The sequence below is a fragment of the Myodes glareolus genome, chromosome 6 (genome assembly GCF_982192425.1).
Source record: "Myodes glareolus chromosome 6, mMyoGla1.1, whole genome shotgun sequence".
Lineage (NCBI taxonomy): Eukaryota > Metazoa > Chordata > Mammalia > Rodentia > Cricetidae > Myodes > Myodes glareolus.
In genome coordinates, this window is record NC_142031.1 from 7,737,071 (window position 1) to 7,753,491 (window position 16,421).

The following is a 16,421-nucleotide window of genomic DNA, read 5'->3' on the forward strand; positions in this document are numbered from 1 at the left end:
AACAGTCCTGGCTGCCCTGGAACTCACTCTATAGACCAAGTTGACCTCGAACTCACAGAGATGCACCTGCTCTGCCTTCTGCGTGCTGGGATTAAAGGCGTGCATCACCACTGAGCTATCTCATGCATGTTCTTACAGATGTTTAAGGAAGTGGCAGGACTTGAGACAGCCTCTAGGGTGCTGCACCTGATCCTGGGGTCGCACCAACGCCAGCAAGACCCTTCCACAAACCGCCGCCAGGGGGCGCGCGCGGGCCAGGCAGGAGGCGCTTCGCGCTTTGACCCTCTGCGCAGCCCGTCGCGCACGCAGAGCGGGAAAATCTGACTAGACCGCGGTGCGCCTGCCCGGGGAGCTCCGCAGCGATGGAGGAGACGGAGGCGGAGGAGCAGCGGCAGTTCTCTCACCGGCAGGTAGACGATAAACGGGGTCTCAGCAAGGCAGGATGGCGAGTTCCAGTGTCCCCGGCTTTCCCAGGGCTGTGAGGGTGGAATGTGGGCGCTCATGGGAGAAGGCGGCCCTTGGTTGGCAGAATGTTCGCTCAGCATTCGTGAAGCCGTGGGTTCGAGTCCCAGCCCCGCACAAACGGGCCTCGGGGGGGGCGAACGACTGTGATCCTAGTACTGTGGGGTGGAGGCAGAAGCAAGTTTAAGGTCGTCTTCAGCGAGTTCGAGTCCAACCTGGAATACCGGAGACCCTGTCTCGAAAGGAAACTGGAGGTGGGACTGATGCAGAAGCCGAGGCAGGAGGATTATGGGTTTCAGATCAGTTAGCTTCCCTGGTCTCGAAAGCTAGAGAGGGCAGGGCGTCGGGGCTCAGGCTTTTTTTCCCCCCCTGGTTTTTCGAGACAGTGTTTTTCTGTAGCTTTGGAACCTGTTCTGGAACTAGCTCTTTTAGACCAGGCTGGCCTCGAACTCACAGAGGTCCGCCTACCTCTGCCTCCCGAGTGCTGGGTTTAAAGGATTGCGCCACCACCGCCAGGCTCGGGCCTTTTCTTCCGCGCCCAGGAGGCAGAGCCAGCAGCTCAGAGCTTTCGGCTAGCCTAGTCTACGTAGAGAGAGCCTATCAAAGAGAGACCAAGGGATGAAGAGCGAGAGAGACCTGAAGGTGTGCAGTCCCGAGGGGCCTGATGTGTTCGGAGAGAGGGAGAGCGGGGCTGCAGAGCCGGAATTCAGCCCCTGGCCGGCTGCCCTGGCATCCACCCTGGCGTGGGTTGTCATTTCCCCTCTAGCTTCTGTTTGCTGTGGCCCAAAGGCAGTTTTCTCCTTTGCAAAGTTTTGATAGGAATAACGACCTGTCCGTGGTGGCGAGCGGAACTGGGCTTCCTGAGGTAGTTCTGGGTTCCTGCTGCTCTGCGATTAGAAGTGTTGCTGGTCGAGCCATGGGCACCCCAGTGCCACCGTCGTTTTCTCTTGTTGGCATCTTGCTCTCTGTTCTCTTGTAGCAAGCGCTGTTGTCAGGTAGTCAGGCTCCTATTTAAGTGTTAAAGCCCTGACCCCGCTTACAGATCAGCTGATCACCATTTAACTCTAAGATCAGATGAAGCCAGGCGTGGTGGCACGCTTTGATCTCAGCCCTGGGGAGGCAGAGGCAGGAGGCTCTCTGAGTTCCTGGCCAGCCAGTGTTACAGCGGGACCCTATCTAAAAAATAAAATAAATATCCAATGAAATGACCAGGTGGCTAGTTCGGCACACATCTCCCGCAGACAAGTTCCCCATAGTTTATCACATTTCAGAAGTTTGCTCAGTGTTTGGAGACTGGACCCCGTTGTTCATGCTGGCCTTGAACTTCAGATCTCCTGCCTGCACCTCCCCCGTGCTGGGATGTCAGGCACTCCAGGCCACCAGGCCTGGAACAGCTTGGCTGTCTAACTTGAATAGAATTCCCTTGTTGGATGTCCAGTCTGTAATCGAATGCCTCCATCTGTCCTGCAGGTTTGGTTGTCTTCTCTCTTCATCTAGGATCAAATCAAGGGTTACTCTTGTCTCCTGGGCCATCACTCAATCAGTGACACTGGCAGGTGTGAAGAATGCACTAAAGGCCAGGGTGGGATGGGAGAGCAGGGGCTATGGGGCTTTTTATTATTATTATATTTATTTATTTTGATGGGGGTGCTGTCCGAAATCAGGTTGTCAGGGTTAGCAGCTCTTGTAGCCCAGGCTGGCCTCGAACTCACAGAGATCAGCCTGCCTCTACCTCCCTGGTACTGGCATTAAAGGCCTGCACCACCACTACCCGACCACACATCCCCCCCCTTTTTTTTTAAAAGACAGAGTCTTATTGTTTAGCCCTGGCTAGCCTGGAAATCACAGAAATTCCCCCTGCCACTACCTCCCAAGTTCTGAGATTGAAGGCACACATCACCGTGTCTGGAAATCTTGTTTTTATTTTTTATTTAATTTTATTATTATTATTTTGTGTGTGTGTGTGTGGTGCTAAAGACGGAACTTGGGACCTTACACATGCCAGGCAGGCACTTTGCCACTGAACTACACTGCTGGGCCTTTCTGTTTCTGTAGTCTCAGCTCTGAGAGCCAAGCCTGGCTCTTAGGAGACAGTAAGTGCTCACTAATTAAATGAGGCCCTAAAGATGAACTCAGGTGGGGCGGTGGGTAGTGGCGTACACCTTTAATCCCATCACTCGGGAGGCGGGGGCAGGTGGATCTCTGTGAGTTCGAGACCAGCCTGGTCTACAGAGGGAGTTCCAGGACAGACAGGCTACACAGAGAAACCCTGTCTCAAAAAACAAACAAAAAAAGAGCTCAAATTTGTATCTCTGCTCTGAGGACCCCAGCATTCCTGTCAGGCAGACAGCATGAAATAAGGTGGACAAGGTGCTCCCTTGAGTTTCAAGTCTCATGATTTAGCCTCCAAGGTCTGCAGGAGGAAAGCGGCCCAGCAGCAGGGGCAGACAAAACTTCCTAGAGCCACATGTGTTCAGGAATCGTGTCCTGTCCCCAGCCCCCACTCACATCCGAAAGGATCTTAAGGTCTTTGCCCTTCTAGGTTGATGATTCTTTTGATCTGCTAAAGGCTGGATTTGCTTGTCTGATGTCTAAGCAGACAAGGGGCTTGGGGAACAGGTCCCAAGTTCATCTGCCTGACCTCGCCCAGAGGCCCTGGACCATCTCTGTGGTTGATCCTCATCCTGCCTGTGTGGTGGATACTTGCTAGTGTCTTGGATTCAGGTGACACCACGCCTGCCTGGGTTCTGTCTTCCAAACAGGGCAGCCGTGACTACTTGAGAGACCCTGAAAGACCCTTACCGTCAGGCCTGAGAACTGTTGATGCCCCTCATCGGAGGGGGGTAGGGCCAGTAGACCCTCACCTGATCTCAGTCACCCCAGCCTGCCCTTCCCAGGCAGATGCATATAATTCTGCCCTCATTGCACTTGGCCTCAGGGTTTCGGGGCGAAAGAGAATGTGGACTAGAAGGTTACCAGGAGGGGGCACTCAGTGTGCAATCATGGGGAAGTTATCATCCATGCTGGGTGAGACTGCAGTCCTGTGGCTGCTCTGGGCTCACCCGTGCTCTGTAGGGGTGCCCACTAAATGTACTGGTTCCCCAAGTTAAACATGGGTGATGGATGGAACTATTTGCTGGTGCTGGTGAAGAGGGGTAGAGGTTGGTTTACATCTCCGCGGGGAAGGAGGTCGCACATCAGTGGAGAAACCGCAGGGCTGCTGCTTCCCCTTGATACATCTGCCTCGGAAGGAGTGACATTTTCAGTATCTAAAAGGCTTTCTGGGGACTAGGATGAGGCTCAGTGGGAGTGTTCGCCTAGTGTGTGAGGCTCTGGTTCCATCCCCAGCACTGCCAAAAATGGGGGAGGGTAATTCCTGTGGGACAGGAAGACCATTGTGGTGGCTGGTGACCCTCTAAACCAGAGATGGTCAGATGTGTAGGCCTCAGCCCTTGCTGTCCTGTCACCTGGGCGTGGAGGGCTGTGGCTGCTAGAGACTTGGAACCGAGGCATGGGGTCTTTCTGTCTTCCGTTAGTTATTTTAAGGCCGCAGACTGATTTTTCATTGTATTCCCGAGCAGGGCCTGGTCAGTGGCTAAAGGCTGCAGCAAGGGCTGCTGTCATTGCTCCTTGCTGACTAACGTGGTTTCTCATCTTTATGGGACCTAAATCATAACCATTAGTTGGAAAGTCATGTCCCCCCAAGTCACACTCCAGAGGGTGTCGTTAACTGATTAGTGCACTTGCGTGTCACTCCGCCATGATGGAATGTACTGCAGGAACCAGGCCGGGCAGCCCCTCTCCTTGGTCTTGAGGATGTGTGAGCTCCTGCTTGCAGCCCCTGAAGGACTTTGATTTCCCCACAGAGGCTAAAGGCAGCAGTTCACTACACAGTCGGCTGTCTGTGCAACGAAGTGGCCTTGGACAAACAGGTGCAGTTCAACAAGCAGACCGTGGCGGCCATCGCGGAGGTGACTTTCCGACAGTGCGGTACGAGGCCAGGCCATCTCTGTGGGTTTCACCGGGGACCCGTGTGGGTGGGAGCTGTGGCGTGGCTCATCCCCTCTCACACACACACCCTGGCCACGGACTCCCTGATCACTTCGTGGCTGGAAGAGTTGGGTGTTGTGTGGGAAGGACTGTTAGGTTGTCCTGTTGTGCCAATACCAGTCATTCCCCTCGTTTAAACGGCCACGATGGCCGGAACATTGGACACGTTCCGTCTCGTTGCTCTGTGACACGGCCATGCTTCCCATAGTGTGCGTGACGGCTGCGTCCTGGTGCTGGCACTCACTTGTGAGGAAATCAGAGTTCTTACTATACTTCGCAGATGTACAGGACAGTCCCTAGCGACCAAGGGTGTCATCACAGGTAGGACAAGATTTGTAAGAGGAGTGGAGGGTGCTGGGAAGGACAGAGACGCAGCCATGATTTGGAAAAGCTGGTGAGGCCTGGTGTGACGCACACCTTTAATCTCAGCACTCAGGAGACAGGCAGGTGGGTCTCTTGAGTTCAAGGCCAGCCTGGACCAGTGAGTTTCAGGATGGCCAGTGCTACACAGAGAAATCCTGTCCTGAACAACTTAAAAAAAAAAAAAAGTTGGTAACTGCTCGCCTGGGGTGCCTTTGCTCACCTCCGAGGTTTGCCGAGTCTGCTGACTGGAAGCCAAGGCTTCAGTCTTCTGAGGTGGAGATGAGCCAGCTGATATCTATTTTTTCCCCTCTCTTTCAGAAAATTTTGCCAAAGACCTTGAGATGTTTGCCAGGTGGGTAGAAAAGCTGGCTGTGTAATTGAGGTCCATTGACATCACCGCCCCCATCTGGTGGTGTATTTCAGTTCTGTGGCGCCTTGTTTGCTGGGGGCTCGTGCCTCATGACGACACTGCAGGGACCTAACATCTGCTCTGAACACGTCACTTGAGATCGTCCGGTATCTCCGAGTCCTTTGAAGGTCTCACTGACAGAGGTCTGAATGGCGGCTCCAGGACTGCAGTGCACGGCTGCCTGTTTTAAAAACCCTTTCTTGGGGAGGTTGCGATTGCTAAGGATGTGGGAAGTTGGGGGTCAGTCCCCCTGTGGAGAGGGCCTCAGAGCGCCACAGCCCTGATTGCTTGCAGGTGTCAGAGAATGACAGGCAGGGGCTTTCATTCCGTGCTTGCTATGAGGAAGACTAATCTTCCCGGGAAGGGGGAGGCCTGCCCTCAGCAGGAGAAGCCTGAGCTCTTACAGGTGATTTATGTTTGGCTCTTCAATTAGTACCTCAGGTAATTGGAAACCATTGCTTTTATGCAGCCCTTGGAATGGCTGAGGCTGGGAGGGCTGAAGCTTCTCTTTTGCCTCTGCTCACCTCAGCCTCTGAGCCATGCTTCTCACCTTGCCCTCCGCACTGTTTCTCGGATGAATCTTCCCGGTAAATTAAAGCAGCGGGTTCCCAGGGGGCTCTAAATCTTCCCCTTCCTGTATATATTATCAGTTCCTAAAAACTGCTTGGCGTCGTCAGCTCGGCTGAGGGGGATACGGTGCTATTATGGGATGCTGGCAGCTCATTCAGCTGCTGCTTATTTGCGCCCCACCCCCAAGTCCTGCGAAGTAGCTATCACCTTCAGCTCCCCTTTCTGTGTTAGCTGTGGAAGTCAATGAAATTCTTAAAAAACGTTTTCGTGTGGTTCCAGAAACAAGCTGGGCATGGTGGGGCATGCCTGCAATCTTGGTGCTTGGGAAGTTGAGGCAGGAGGAGTCCACGTTCAAGACTGGCCTGGCTCCATAGTGAGGCTGTCAGAACAATCCAGAAGCTGGGCTGAGTGGTGGCTTCAAGAACAAGAGCACTTGTTCTTGTAGAAGTCCTGAGTTCAATTCCAGACCCTCACCATGGCTCACAGCTGTTAACAGCTCCAGCGTCCTCTTCCATCCTCATGCACGAGGACAGGCGTGGGAGAGACACATACATGTACACATGTAAAATTGTAAAATCCAGAAACTAGGAGTTAGGATGCAGTTCAGTGGCAGTCACATGGTTGGCATAGAAATGTGACAGCTTTGGTATGGGTGCCCACAGAGGCCAGAAGAGGACAGGTCCCCTGGAGCTGGAGTTGTGATCTGCCAGTTGCAGATGTTGGGAATTGAACTCCACCCTCTGTAAGAGCAGGGAGCAGCCCTCTCGGCAGCCCCCATCTTTCCCAGCGAGGCTTGGAGGAGGATGTGAAGGACCTCGGCCCAAACTGTGGGCAGGAGGCAGAACCACTTTAAAGGCAGGGCTTCATTCTGCCAGGCTCGTGGGTGTGGGTGTGCTGAGGGGGGTTCAGAGCTTGCCAGGCTCGTGGGTGTGGGTGTGCTGAGGGGCGTTCAGAGCTTGCCAGGCTCGTGGGTGTGGGTGTGCTGAGGGGCGTTCAGAGCTTGCCAGGCTCGTGGGTGTGGGTGTGCTGAGGGGCGTTCAGAGCTCGCAGGGAAGTGGGTGTGGGTGTGCTGAGGGGCGTTCAGAGCTCGCAGGGAAGTGGGTGTGGGTGTGCTGAGGGGGGTTCAGAGCTTGCAGGGAAGTGGGTGTGGGTGTGCTGAGGGGGTTCAGAGCTCGCAGGGAAGTGGGCTCTAGGAGGTGCTGCAGGTGCTCTGTCTGTGACTCAGTCCTGGAGAAGAGCTTCAGGAGCCAGCATCATGGATGTTTGCCTGGCCGTTCAGCCATCGTCTACTTATGCAGAGGAGTCGTGTCTTATGGTGACTCCATTCTCTCCATCAGCCTTGTGTGTGCACCTTGCGTGGTCTGTGGTCCCACAGACGACTGCGATAGAAAGGGTGGCGTTAGACGGCGTCTCACCCTTTGCTCTCAGCACACTGACTCTCAGACACAGTTGACAGATTGTCCTCTGTGTCCTCTGTGGAGCTGGTATCCTGTAGCACGGTTACTAAAACCCAGAGACAGAAATTGGGGTTCAACCTGAAGACCAGAAGAGCAAGGCAGCCAACCACTGGCTTTTACCTCTACCTCAGTCTGAAACGGCGATCCTGCCCCCAGGAATCTCAGAATGAGACTGTGTCTGCGAGCTGTCTCCTCCTGTTTTATATTCCTCTCTAGGGCTGGGATTAAAGGTGTGCACCAGTACCGCCCGGTTTTTATGGCAAACTAGTGTGGCTACTGGGATTAGAAGTGTGTGTCACCACTGCCTTGTCTGTGAGGCTGACCAGGGTGGCTGTTTGACCCTCAGATCTTCAGGCAGACTTTGTTTATTAGAGTATAGATGAAATGTCGCTGCAGTGTCCTGGCTAGGAACCTCGCTCATTTCTGTGTCATGATTGCCTGGTGGCTTGACTCTGACGGGATGGGTTAGGCATCCTTGTTCCTCCAGCCGTGAACTTTTAAGTCCCGTCCTAACTTTAACACCACAGTTTGGTGACGTGTTTCTGCCCTTTCTGCAGACACGCGAAAAGAAGCACAGTTACCACTGAGGACGTGAAGCTCTTAGCCAGGCGGAGTAATTCACTGGTGAGAGATGAATTTCTTCCTCACCCTCGTCCCCCCGGAATACATTATTCCCAATTAATCACTTGAAGGCGTGTAGTTATTCTCCAGGGCACCTTGCATTAAAAACTGGAGATGGCTGAACCATTCAGACCTCCCGTAATTTATAGCCCTCCTTTCATCATGATAGATCTTGCAAAGCCAATTTGAAATTTTCTAATCAGCTCTCTCTGGATTCCATAATTTACCTTTTTTGTAATATCTCAAAACTTTGGTGCCATGTTTCATTTACAACATGATGTCACAGACCAGTCATGGGTTAGTTGGTCTATGGGGATAGCTTCCTTGTGGTACCCACCCCGCCCCCACCTAATGGGGATTGAAAGTAGGGCCTTGTGCACGCTAGTCAGGTGCTGTCTGTACCACTGCACCGCATGTGTGCCTGTCTACCGTGTGCGTGCCTGGTGCCCGTGGAGGGCAGATCCCCTGGAACTGAAGTCACACGTGGTTGTGAGCCGCAGTGAATGCTGGGAATCAAACCTGGGTCCTCTGTGAGGGTAACAAGTGCTGTAAACCAGAGCCCCTCTCCAGCCTCAGTTCCTGTTCTGAGACAAAACAAGGGGCATGGGCTGGAGAGATGGCTCAGTGGTTAAGAGCATTGCCTGCTCTTCCAAAGGTCCTGAGTTCAATTCCCAGCAACCACATGGTGGCTCACAACCATCTGTAATGATGTCTGTTGCCTTCTTCTGGCCTGCAGACATACACACAGACAGAATATTGTATACATAATAAAAAAAAAACAAAAGCTATTTAAAAAAAAAAAAAAAACAAGGGGCATGCTGTGTATACAGGCCAGTCTTTTTTTAATTAATTTATTTATTAGAAATTTCCACCTCCTCCCCGCCTCCCTTTTCCTTCCCCCTCCCCACCTACAGACCAGTCTTGAACTTGACTTTTAGCCTAGGCAGGCTTTGAACACGCGACAGGTATGCCCCCAGGCCCAGCCGTTCCACAGTTCTGATGGGCTAGGGATGGATGGAACCCTGCCAGGTCAGTTATGCAGAAGAGCACAATTTCTATTTTTTCACATCTAAAACATCATTTTGACCAAACTGTCATTTTCTAGGTGAAACACTTGACACAGCCGGGGTCACTGACTGTGGCTAACGGATGTAGAATACCATAACCCTCCCGTCTCAGCCTCCCCAAGAACACCTGACTGTGGCTAACGATGTAGAATACCATAACTCTTCCCGTCTCAGCCTCCCCAAGAACTCCTTTCCACAAGAGCGGGGAGATGACTCTGAACTGTGACCCTCTTCGTTTTCAGTTCAGTTTTAGTGCTAATAATTGGAATACTGGAGAAGGCATAAGTTATTGTGATTATTTTTAGGTTTATAAATTAGTTTAGACAGATGTAAAGACTTAAATATAGTTTTGCTTTTTATGTATCTACATAGCTAAAATACATCACAGAGAAAAATGAAGAGATTGCTCAGCTCAACCTAGAGCGAAAGGCCAAGAAGAAAAGGAAGCCAGAGGATGAGAGCAGTCACTCCAGGGAGCCCGATGCTGAAGTGGTGGACAGTGAAAGTTAATCACTTCTCTTCCCAGAGACGTGTGCCCACCACCAAGGGCCGTCTGCGGGATAAGTAGAGACGTCTAAAGGAAACGCGTGACTGCACAGCTTTTCATGCTGCCAGTTTCAAGAATCTAATGGCGGCTTCCTGCAGAGTGTCCGCGTGCTGTCCCCGGCACAGGCGAGGCTGGCATCTGGATGGCACACTGGCATTGTGGCTAAGGCTGATGGCTCGTGTTAACAGTTAGACCTGCTGGGTTTGGGGTGAGCCGTCCTTCACTGCCTACTTTCTAGGCCAAGTGACGGTCTCTGAACAGTGAATAAAGCTGTTTCCTTAGCTCTGGCTGCTAAGGTTCTTTCAGACCCATGAAAGATGGTGCTGGGGATGGGGTTTCTCATTCTTTAGCGCACCTTTGTAATGAAGCCTTGGCTTTCCTGAGCAGAGGTTCGCTTGAGGGAGAGTCTGGAGCTACAGTGTGAAATAGTGGTGCGGGGGGAGGGGAGGCCGCATAGACTTCAGGGCCTGCTCTTTCCCTTATACAGTGGTAGGGTCCCGAGGGTGGTCTGGGGCCGGCAAGGTAGCTCAGTGGGTGAGACATTTGTCAAGCATGGTGACCTGAGTTTAATCCCATGCTGGAGGAGAAAACTGATTCCCAGAAGTTGAGAAGGGACGTGATCTTTCAGAAGGCGCCATCCGGCCTTCAGTTTGCTTTAGGTGTGAGCCTTCCTTGGGACCTGGCGGTCTCTAGTGGCCTGAGATGGGTTTCAGGTCTGGGCAGCTCTGAGGGATTCATACATTTGTCCCCACAAGTCTTTTTTTTTTTTTTAATTTAAATTTTTGGTTTTTTGAGACAGGGTTTTTCTATAGCTTTGGAGCCTGTCCTGGAACTTGCTCTGTATACTAGGCTGGCCTCGAATTCACATAGATCCACCTGCCTCTGCCTCCCAAGTGCTGGGATTAAAGGGATGCACCACCACCGCCCAGCCCTCATGTGCGCACTTAATTTTAAAAATAAAGAAAAGTGTCTGGGGGAGGGGCACAAGTGTGCGGGTCAGAAGACAAGTTTGTTGAAGAACCAGCGTGTTCTCACCTTTCACCAACATGTAGGTTCCGAGGATAGAGCTCGGGTTAGCAAGTTTGTATAGCAAATACTTTACCCACTGAGCCATCTTGCTGACCCCATAAACATGGTGATTCTGTTTTTGAGACGGTCTCATGTAACCCTGGCTGTATCCTTGAATATAGACCAGGCTGTCCTTGAACTCAGAGTTCCACCTACCTCTGCCTCACAAGTTTGGCCATTCCTTTTCTGGACCAAAATAATAAGCACCACCAATCTTAGAATTAGGCGTATATTTCCAAGTGCTGGGACTAAAGGTGTGCATCAACACACATGACCTGTGTGTGGGCACATATGTGTGCTATGGTGTGCACACTCGTCTCTCCCACCATGCTGGCTCCAGGGGATTGACAGGCCATCAGGCCTGGTGACAGACTTACCTGTTGAACCATCTCACTGGCCTAAGTTAAAGAATGTGACATTTGCTAACATGGGAAGTTTGGAAAGCCCTAGACCATGAACTATGCTCAGTGTCACCGGGATGCAGAAGGCCCTTGGTTCCTCCTATGCCTTGCCTTCTGCATCAGCATCTGTACTTGAGTGAGTTTAAGGTCTGGCTGAAGAACCAGGGTTTGGCCCAGGCAAAGGGCAGTGCTGGGATGTAGCGCCTGTACTACAGGACGGTACCGGGAACTAGGCTGGAGTTTTAAAAACATACCCACACAGACAGAGACACAGGGACAGGAACATGGGTCATCCTTGAAACAAGAATGCCCCCTTTCTTGTGTACCAGGGCAGCTTATGTAGGGATCCTTAACTGATAGCCACGCCCCAGCCAAACCCACCAGAAACCACTCCCCTGCCATCAGGAACTCCTGAGGGTCTGGGGGTCCACAGCCTCCAACACTGGGACAAGCTCTTCCTTGTGATTGGGTGAAGCCCTGCTGTCCCGTGTCCCCGAGTCCTCTCTGCACCTATTACTTCTGCTCTAGCAGATTCAGGCAGACTTCATTTCTGATCTGGGGATGGAACCGAAGCCTCACACATGACAAGCACGTGCTGAGCTGAGCCGCATCCCCGTCCTCTGCTTTGCTTTCTTATGGGTAAGATCCCACGTTTGAAGCTCTTTCTTTACCCAAGCCTAATTTCCTATTCTGTTAAATCGCTCGACTTTGTTCTAATGGCTTCCTGCTTGCTGCAGGCACAATTACAAGGAAACCAAACTTCCTCACAGCAAATGCACATGCACGTGTTCTAAAATGAGAGCAGATCCACTCTGGCACAGGAAAAGTCCTGAGTCTTTAATTAAGGGGCTAAATCCAACCTCACGAATGTTTCTTTGAGAACTGATTGCTCCGGCTCGTGCGTCACGGCATGAGTGGAGAGGCATGCAAGTTTTCAGTGGACGTGTGCAGGCCCCCAAACAGCTGGCACCGGAGCTTAAAATACCAGGGCTCCAGAGAAAGACCCCATCCGCGGAGCACTGACCTGAGGACAGCCGAAGAGGATGGGTGGCCGCAGAGCCAGAGGCCAGTGGCTGTTGGCCTTCGGGCTGCTGCTGCTGCTGCTGTGGGGGGCTGCGGCCACCGCCCTTCCGCTGGAGCGTGGTCTCACCGGCCAGGACAGTGGGGTGAGTACAGTCCCCACCCAGTGAGTTGCCCTGTGTGTGTGTATGTGTGTGTGTACACTTGTGTGTGTGACCCCAGGATGCTACTATGTCCCATTAAGACCACTGGTCTCGCTTGTCCTGGCCTGTGTCTGTTCAGGGGCTCCTTCCTCTCTGCTGGTGTCCGCTTTGACTTCTGTCGGCTGAGCTTGTGGACCGGCTCCTGCCAGTATTGGTCACACGGACTGCGAGAGCCATAATTTATGTACACAGCTATGCTCTCGCTGGCTCACATTAATTCCTGCCATCCCTTCCTCTACAGTATAAATTCATAATTTCATCAAGTGATTTACTTTCTCATTTTTTTTCAATTTTGAAAAAGTTCCAAGAAAGAGTACATAAAGTTGACCATTAGAAACGGATTTTTCTCTGAAATTACCAGCTGAGTTTCCGGCGGGTCGTTTATCATCAGAATACTCCTAGATGTTTCCCAAGGAGTTTGAAAGACCAGACCTTAGCCTCTTTGGGTCTCCGAACACCCAGCAGGGTGTCTGAAAACAGCAGCAAGTTAAATGAACCTGTCTGCCCCGGGGTGTCTGAGCCGTCAGTCACCTGGGCAGATCTCTCAGAGCTGAGGACCTCAGCAAAGAGTGTTAGAAGGGAGGGGCAGCAATTCACTCATCGGTATTTTAAGACAAGGTTTCACTCTGTAGCCCTGACTAGCCTCAAACTCACAGTAACCCACCTTCCTTTGCCCACAAGTGCTGAGGAAGGCCCGTGCTACCGTGGCTGGCAAAATTTAGCAAAAATAAAATAAAATAAATTTAAATTTGTCCGTCTCCCTCTACAGAGCAGTTTCTCTATGATTCTCCAGATGCAGCCTTTGAGGGAAATGTGGTTTGTTAAGGAGAAGCTTGAAGCTTGCCGTCTGGAAGGAAGCGGTGGGCTCTTCTGAGGCTGACTGAGTCCAGGGCTTGCTTCACTCTGCTTTGTCCTTGCTTCTCTGAAAACACAGGAAGCTGCGGAAGGGAAGAGGGCCGGCCTCCTGACTTTCCTTGCCTGGTGGCACGGGTGGACCTCCCAAGCCAGCTCCAGCGCCCTTGTCGGAGGGGATACCAGCGAGGTGTCTAGGCGACAGGAAAGCCCACCTCTCCAGCAGCCCCCACGCCGGGATAAAAAGCCCTGCAAGAACTTCTTCTGGAAAACCTTCTCCTCTTGCAAATAACCCCGCCCTGGCCATCCCATGAAATGCACCCATAGTCTGAATAAAGAGTGTCAGGCAGCATGGAACTTTCTTAAGTCAACTTTTCTTCCCACGCCATGTGAAAATTACTAAATTTCAGTAATGGCCCCTATGAATATAGGTGAAATAAGGAATTGGAAACCCATAGGGAACCCTCCAACTAAAAATTTTGATGGTGCTTGCCAGAGTGTATCCAGCAGGACCACTGGGCTTCTGTCCTGGTGCTGGGAGGTGGGGCTTCTCTTCTCTCAGTTGAAAACAACTAAAATCCGTGTGTGTCTGTGTGTGTGAACACAGCACAATTTTTTCAACAAGGTCTGTGTAAGCTCAGGCTAGCTTCAAACTTGCAGTGTAGCCAAGAATGTCCTTGAAATGATCCTCCTGCCTCTACACCTCAAGGGCTCAAGGCTGCATTTTTAAGAGTTCCAAACAGCGTCTTCGGTTTATTTTTGACTTTTGGAGAGTGGGTCTCACATATAGCCCACTTGGTCTTGAACTCACAGCCTGTCTTCATCGCTTGAGTGCTGGGATTACAGATGCACCGTTGCAGCCAGCTCTATTCCAGTCTGTTTTAATATGAGATGTCTAAGAAGTCTCCAGGCCTGAGGCAGAGTGCCTGCCCAGCAGCCATAGGGCCCTCCCCTTACTCAGCACTGAAGTTCACAAGCCAGTGAGCAACACTGCTCAACCAGCACCCTGATTATTCCTCATAGTTTAGCTAAAATTAATTTTGAAACTAATGTTGTGCTGTTAAGCTGACACCATGCTGACATGCTTATAAAAGTTATATTCAAATTCGCTCTGCAGCAGTTTTAATTAGAAATATTAATTTGTTACATTTCTTTTCCCTGCCTGTAGTTTCAGTTTTTCTTTGTGAGAAAAGACATCTAACAAAAGAATCACACTGAGCAGCGCTGCCCCATCCAGCCGTTTGGAGAAGGAGAGTCACGGTTTAGCCGTAGCTGGCCCGTGCCTTGGTGTGCAGACCAGGCTGGCCTCCAATGCACATTGAGCCGCCTCTTTCTGCCTCTTGTGTGCTGAGACTTGGGGTGTGTACCACATTGCCTAGCTTACCTAGACTTCTGAGACAGGTACCCCCAAAATCCAGTATCCATGATGAGTGAGAGAAAGGGGGGAAGACCATGTCTGCTCATAGGTGTGGTGGAGAAAGTTTACTGTAGATAAAAGCCAGAGCACAGCCAGAGGCAGGGACATCTGGGAGAATCCAGTGTGGACGTGACCAGGCTGAGCTGGGCCATGTGGAGAGAAGGGGGTAGGGGAAACAGGTGCAGCAGCCAGGAGGCCAAAGGTAAAAGGGAAGGTTACCAAAATGTCTGGATTATATAGGGAAGAGCTTCTGAGGAAGGGCAGCCCAGCCCCTGGGCTGGAGAGTTCGGGGCAGAGGGCGTGTGTGCCAGCCATACCCTGTAACAGGTAGGGACTGAGGGATGCTGGGAGAACATCTGGCAGCCAGATCCGCTTTGATGAGTTAAATAGACACCTCAGCCGCTTGTCCCGGGCTTGAAACTTAACACACACTTTGTCCAGTGAAATACTTAATGCGCAATTGTCACGGCAGCTTTTCATTTTAGTTTCCAGTGAGAAACAGATGAGAGGCCATTCCGTTTCTGTGATCTGACACCGAGCAGCCACTGAGCTCCCAGCTAAGCAGGATTTTGGTCTTCCCCAGGAAGCAGGGGAGAAATCACTGTTGCCAAGTTTAGCACTTTTTAATTCTCCCTCATAGCCTTGAAATCCTTTCTGGTCATACACACTTGAACTATTGAGCCACAGTCACTAAGAGAAACACCAAGTGTGAAGGCTCTCGATGCTCAGCTTTTGGTCACTGCGCACGTGGCGTCAGGACGGCTGCAGGGCCGTGCTCTAGTCCACCGTGTGGCCAGGGATCAAACCAGGGCTGTCAGGCTTGGGAGCAATCGCCTTTACTCACTGAGTTGTCTTGCAGACTACCAAAAAAAAAGACCGGGTGGTTCAGGGCGGTGATTGCTGCCCTCAGGAGATTGAGACAGGAGGATTGCTGTGAGTTCAGGATCAGCCTGGGCTGCGTAGTTCAGGGTGAAACCCTGACTTAAACCTCCTCCCTCTTCAGAAGACCTTGGCAGTGGCTGAAGGTCACTGCAGTGGGTGGATCTTTCTTCCTGTGTGTGATGAGAGGCTGGGACGACTGCCTAGGTGTGAGCCACAAAGCTCTGCAGCTACAATTACGTCAGCTTCTGAGAGTCGTGCCTAAAATGGGGGAAAAGCCCAGGGCTGGCTCACCAGGATGAGCTTCATCCTCTTCTCTGGACGCCAGGGAGCGGACTCCAACTGTGACTCCCGACTTGGCTCTGTGGTCCTCAGAGCTGAGCCCCACCGGCCGTAATTACGAGCTGAGTACGGCAACATGATGGATGGAGCCGCATCTCACTTCTGCACAGCAGCCTAGGGACCAGTGCTGGGTCCGTGTACTGGTGGCCGCTGTCCAGCTGAAAGGCCAGAGAGGCTCCAGAAACTGGTCTTGGAAATTTTTTTCTAGAACAGAGATGTGCTAGTGATTTAGATTCACCTGGAGTCTTCTCTGCCCTGCCTTTGAGGCTGTGAACTTTACCTTAGCTGTGCCCCACTGGAAGACAATGAAGTTAATGATCCTGCCGGGCAGTCTGTTAGCTCAGGCTACCTAAGTTCAGGACTTTGATGTTGACCTCAGCTGTGTTAGACTGTCTGTAGTTTGGATGTATTTGGCCTCGATATGCTCACATGGGGTGGCACTATTAGGTGTGGTTCTGTTGGAGTGGGTGTGGCCTTGGAGGAGGTGTGTCACTGTAGGGGTGGGCTTTGAGGTTTTCCATGCTCAGGACACCACCCAGTGTCTCAGTTAACTTCCTGTTGCCTGCAAGATGCAGGACTCTAAGCTACTCCTTCAGCACCATGTCTGCCTGCATGCCGCCATGATGATAATGAGCTGAACCTCTGAAAACTATAAGTGAGCCACCCCGATTAGACGTTTTCCTTGTAAGAGTT

At 51.7% G+C, this 16,421-nt stretch overlaps 1 protein-coding gene across 4 annotated transcripts; it reads left to right on the plus strand.

Moving 5' to 3' along the window:
* The first annotated feature begins 313 nt into the window (after positions 1-313).
* On the plus strand, positions 314-13,447 carry LOC125387430 (centromere protein S). 4 transcript variants are annotated; one of them, XM_085690279.1, is made up of 5 exons: positions 314-410; positions 4,329-4,452; positions 5,194-5,227; positions 7,869-7,942; positions 13,171-13,447. In XM_085690279.1, the coding sequence occupies exons 1-5, from the start codon at positions 363-365 to the stop codon at positions 13,380-13,382; spliced, it is 492 nt and encodes a 163-aa protein (XP_085546405.1). In that variant the 5' UTR covers positions 314-362; the 3' UTR covers positions 13,383-13,447. The 4 variants fall into 4 exon arrangements, with proteins under 4 accessions (XP_085546405.1, XP_048271011.1, XP_085546404.1 ...); XM_048415054.3 differs by lacking the exon at positions 13,171-13,447 and adding an exon at positions 9,372-9,827 and having other exon boundaries at positions 7,869-7,935; XM_085690278.2 differs by lacking the exons at positions 314-410; positions 4,329-4,452; positions 5,194-5,227; positions 7,869-7,942 and adding exons at positions 9,505-11,654; positions 11,753-12,181 and having other exon boundaries at positions 13,173-13,447.
* The last annotated feature ends 2,974 nt before the right edge of the window (positions 13,448-16,421 follow it).

What these genes read in the sequence shown, in the direction of transcription:
- LOC125387430 (XM_085690279.1), top strand. Translation starts at nt 363, where the DNA reads ATGGAGGAGACGGAGGCGGAGGAGCAGCGGCAGTTCTCTCACCGGCAG. An exon ending in GGCAGTTCTCTCACCGGCAG is followed by an intron (nt 411 to 4,328) that starts GTAGACGATAAA and finishes ATTTCCCCACAG; the next exon opens with AGGCTAAAGGCAGCAGTTCA. An exon ending in GACCTTGAGATGTTTGCCAG is followed by an intron (nt 5,228 to 7,868) that starts GTGGGTAGAAAA and finishes CCCTTTCTGCAG; the next exon opens with ACACGCGAAAAGAAGCACAG.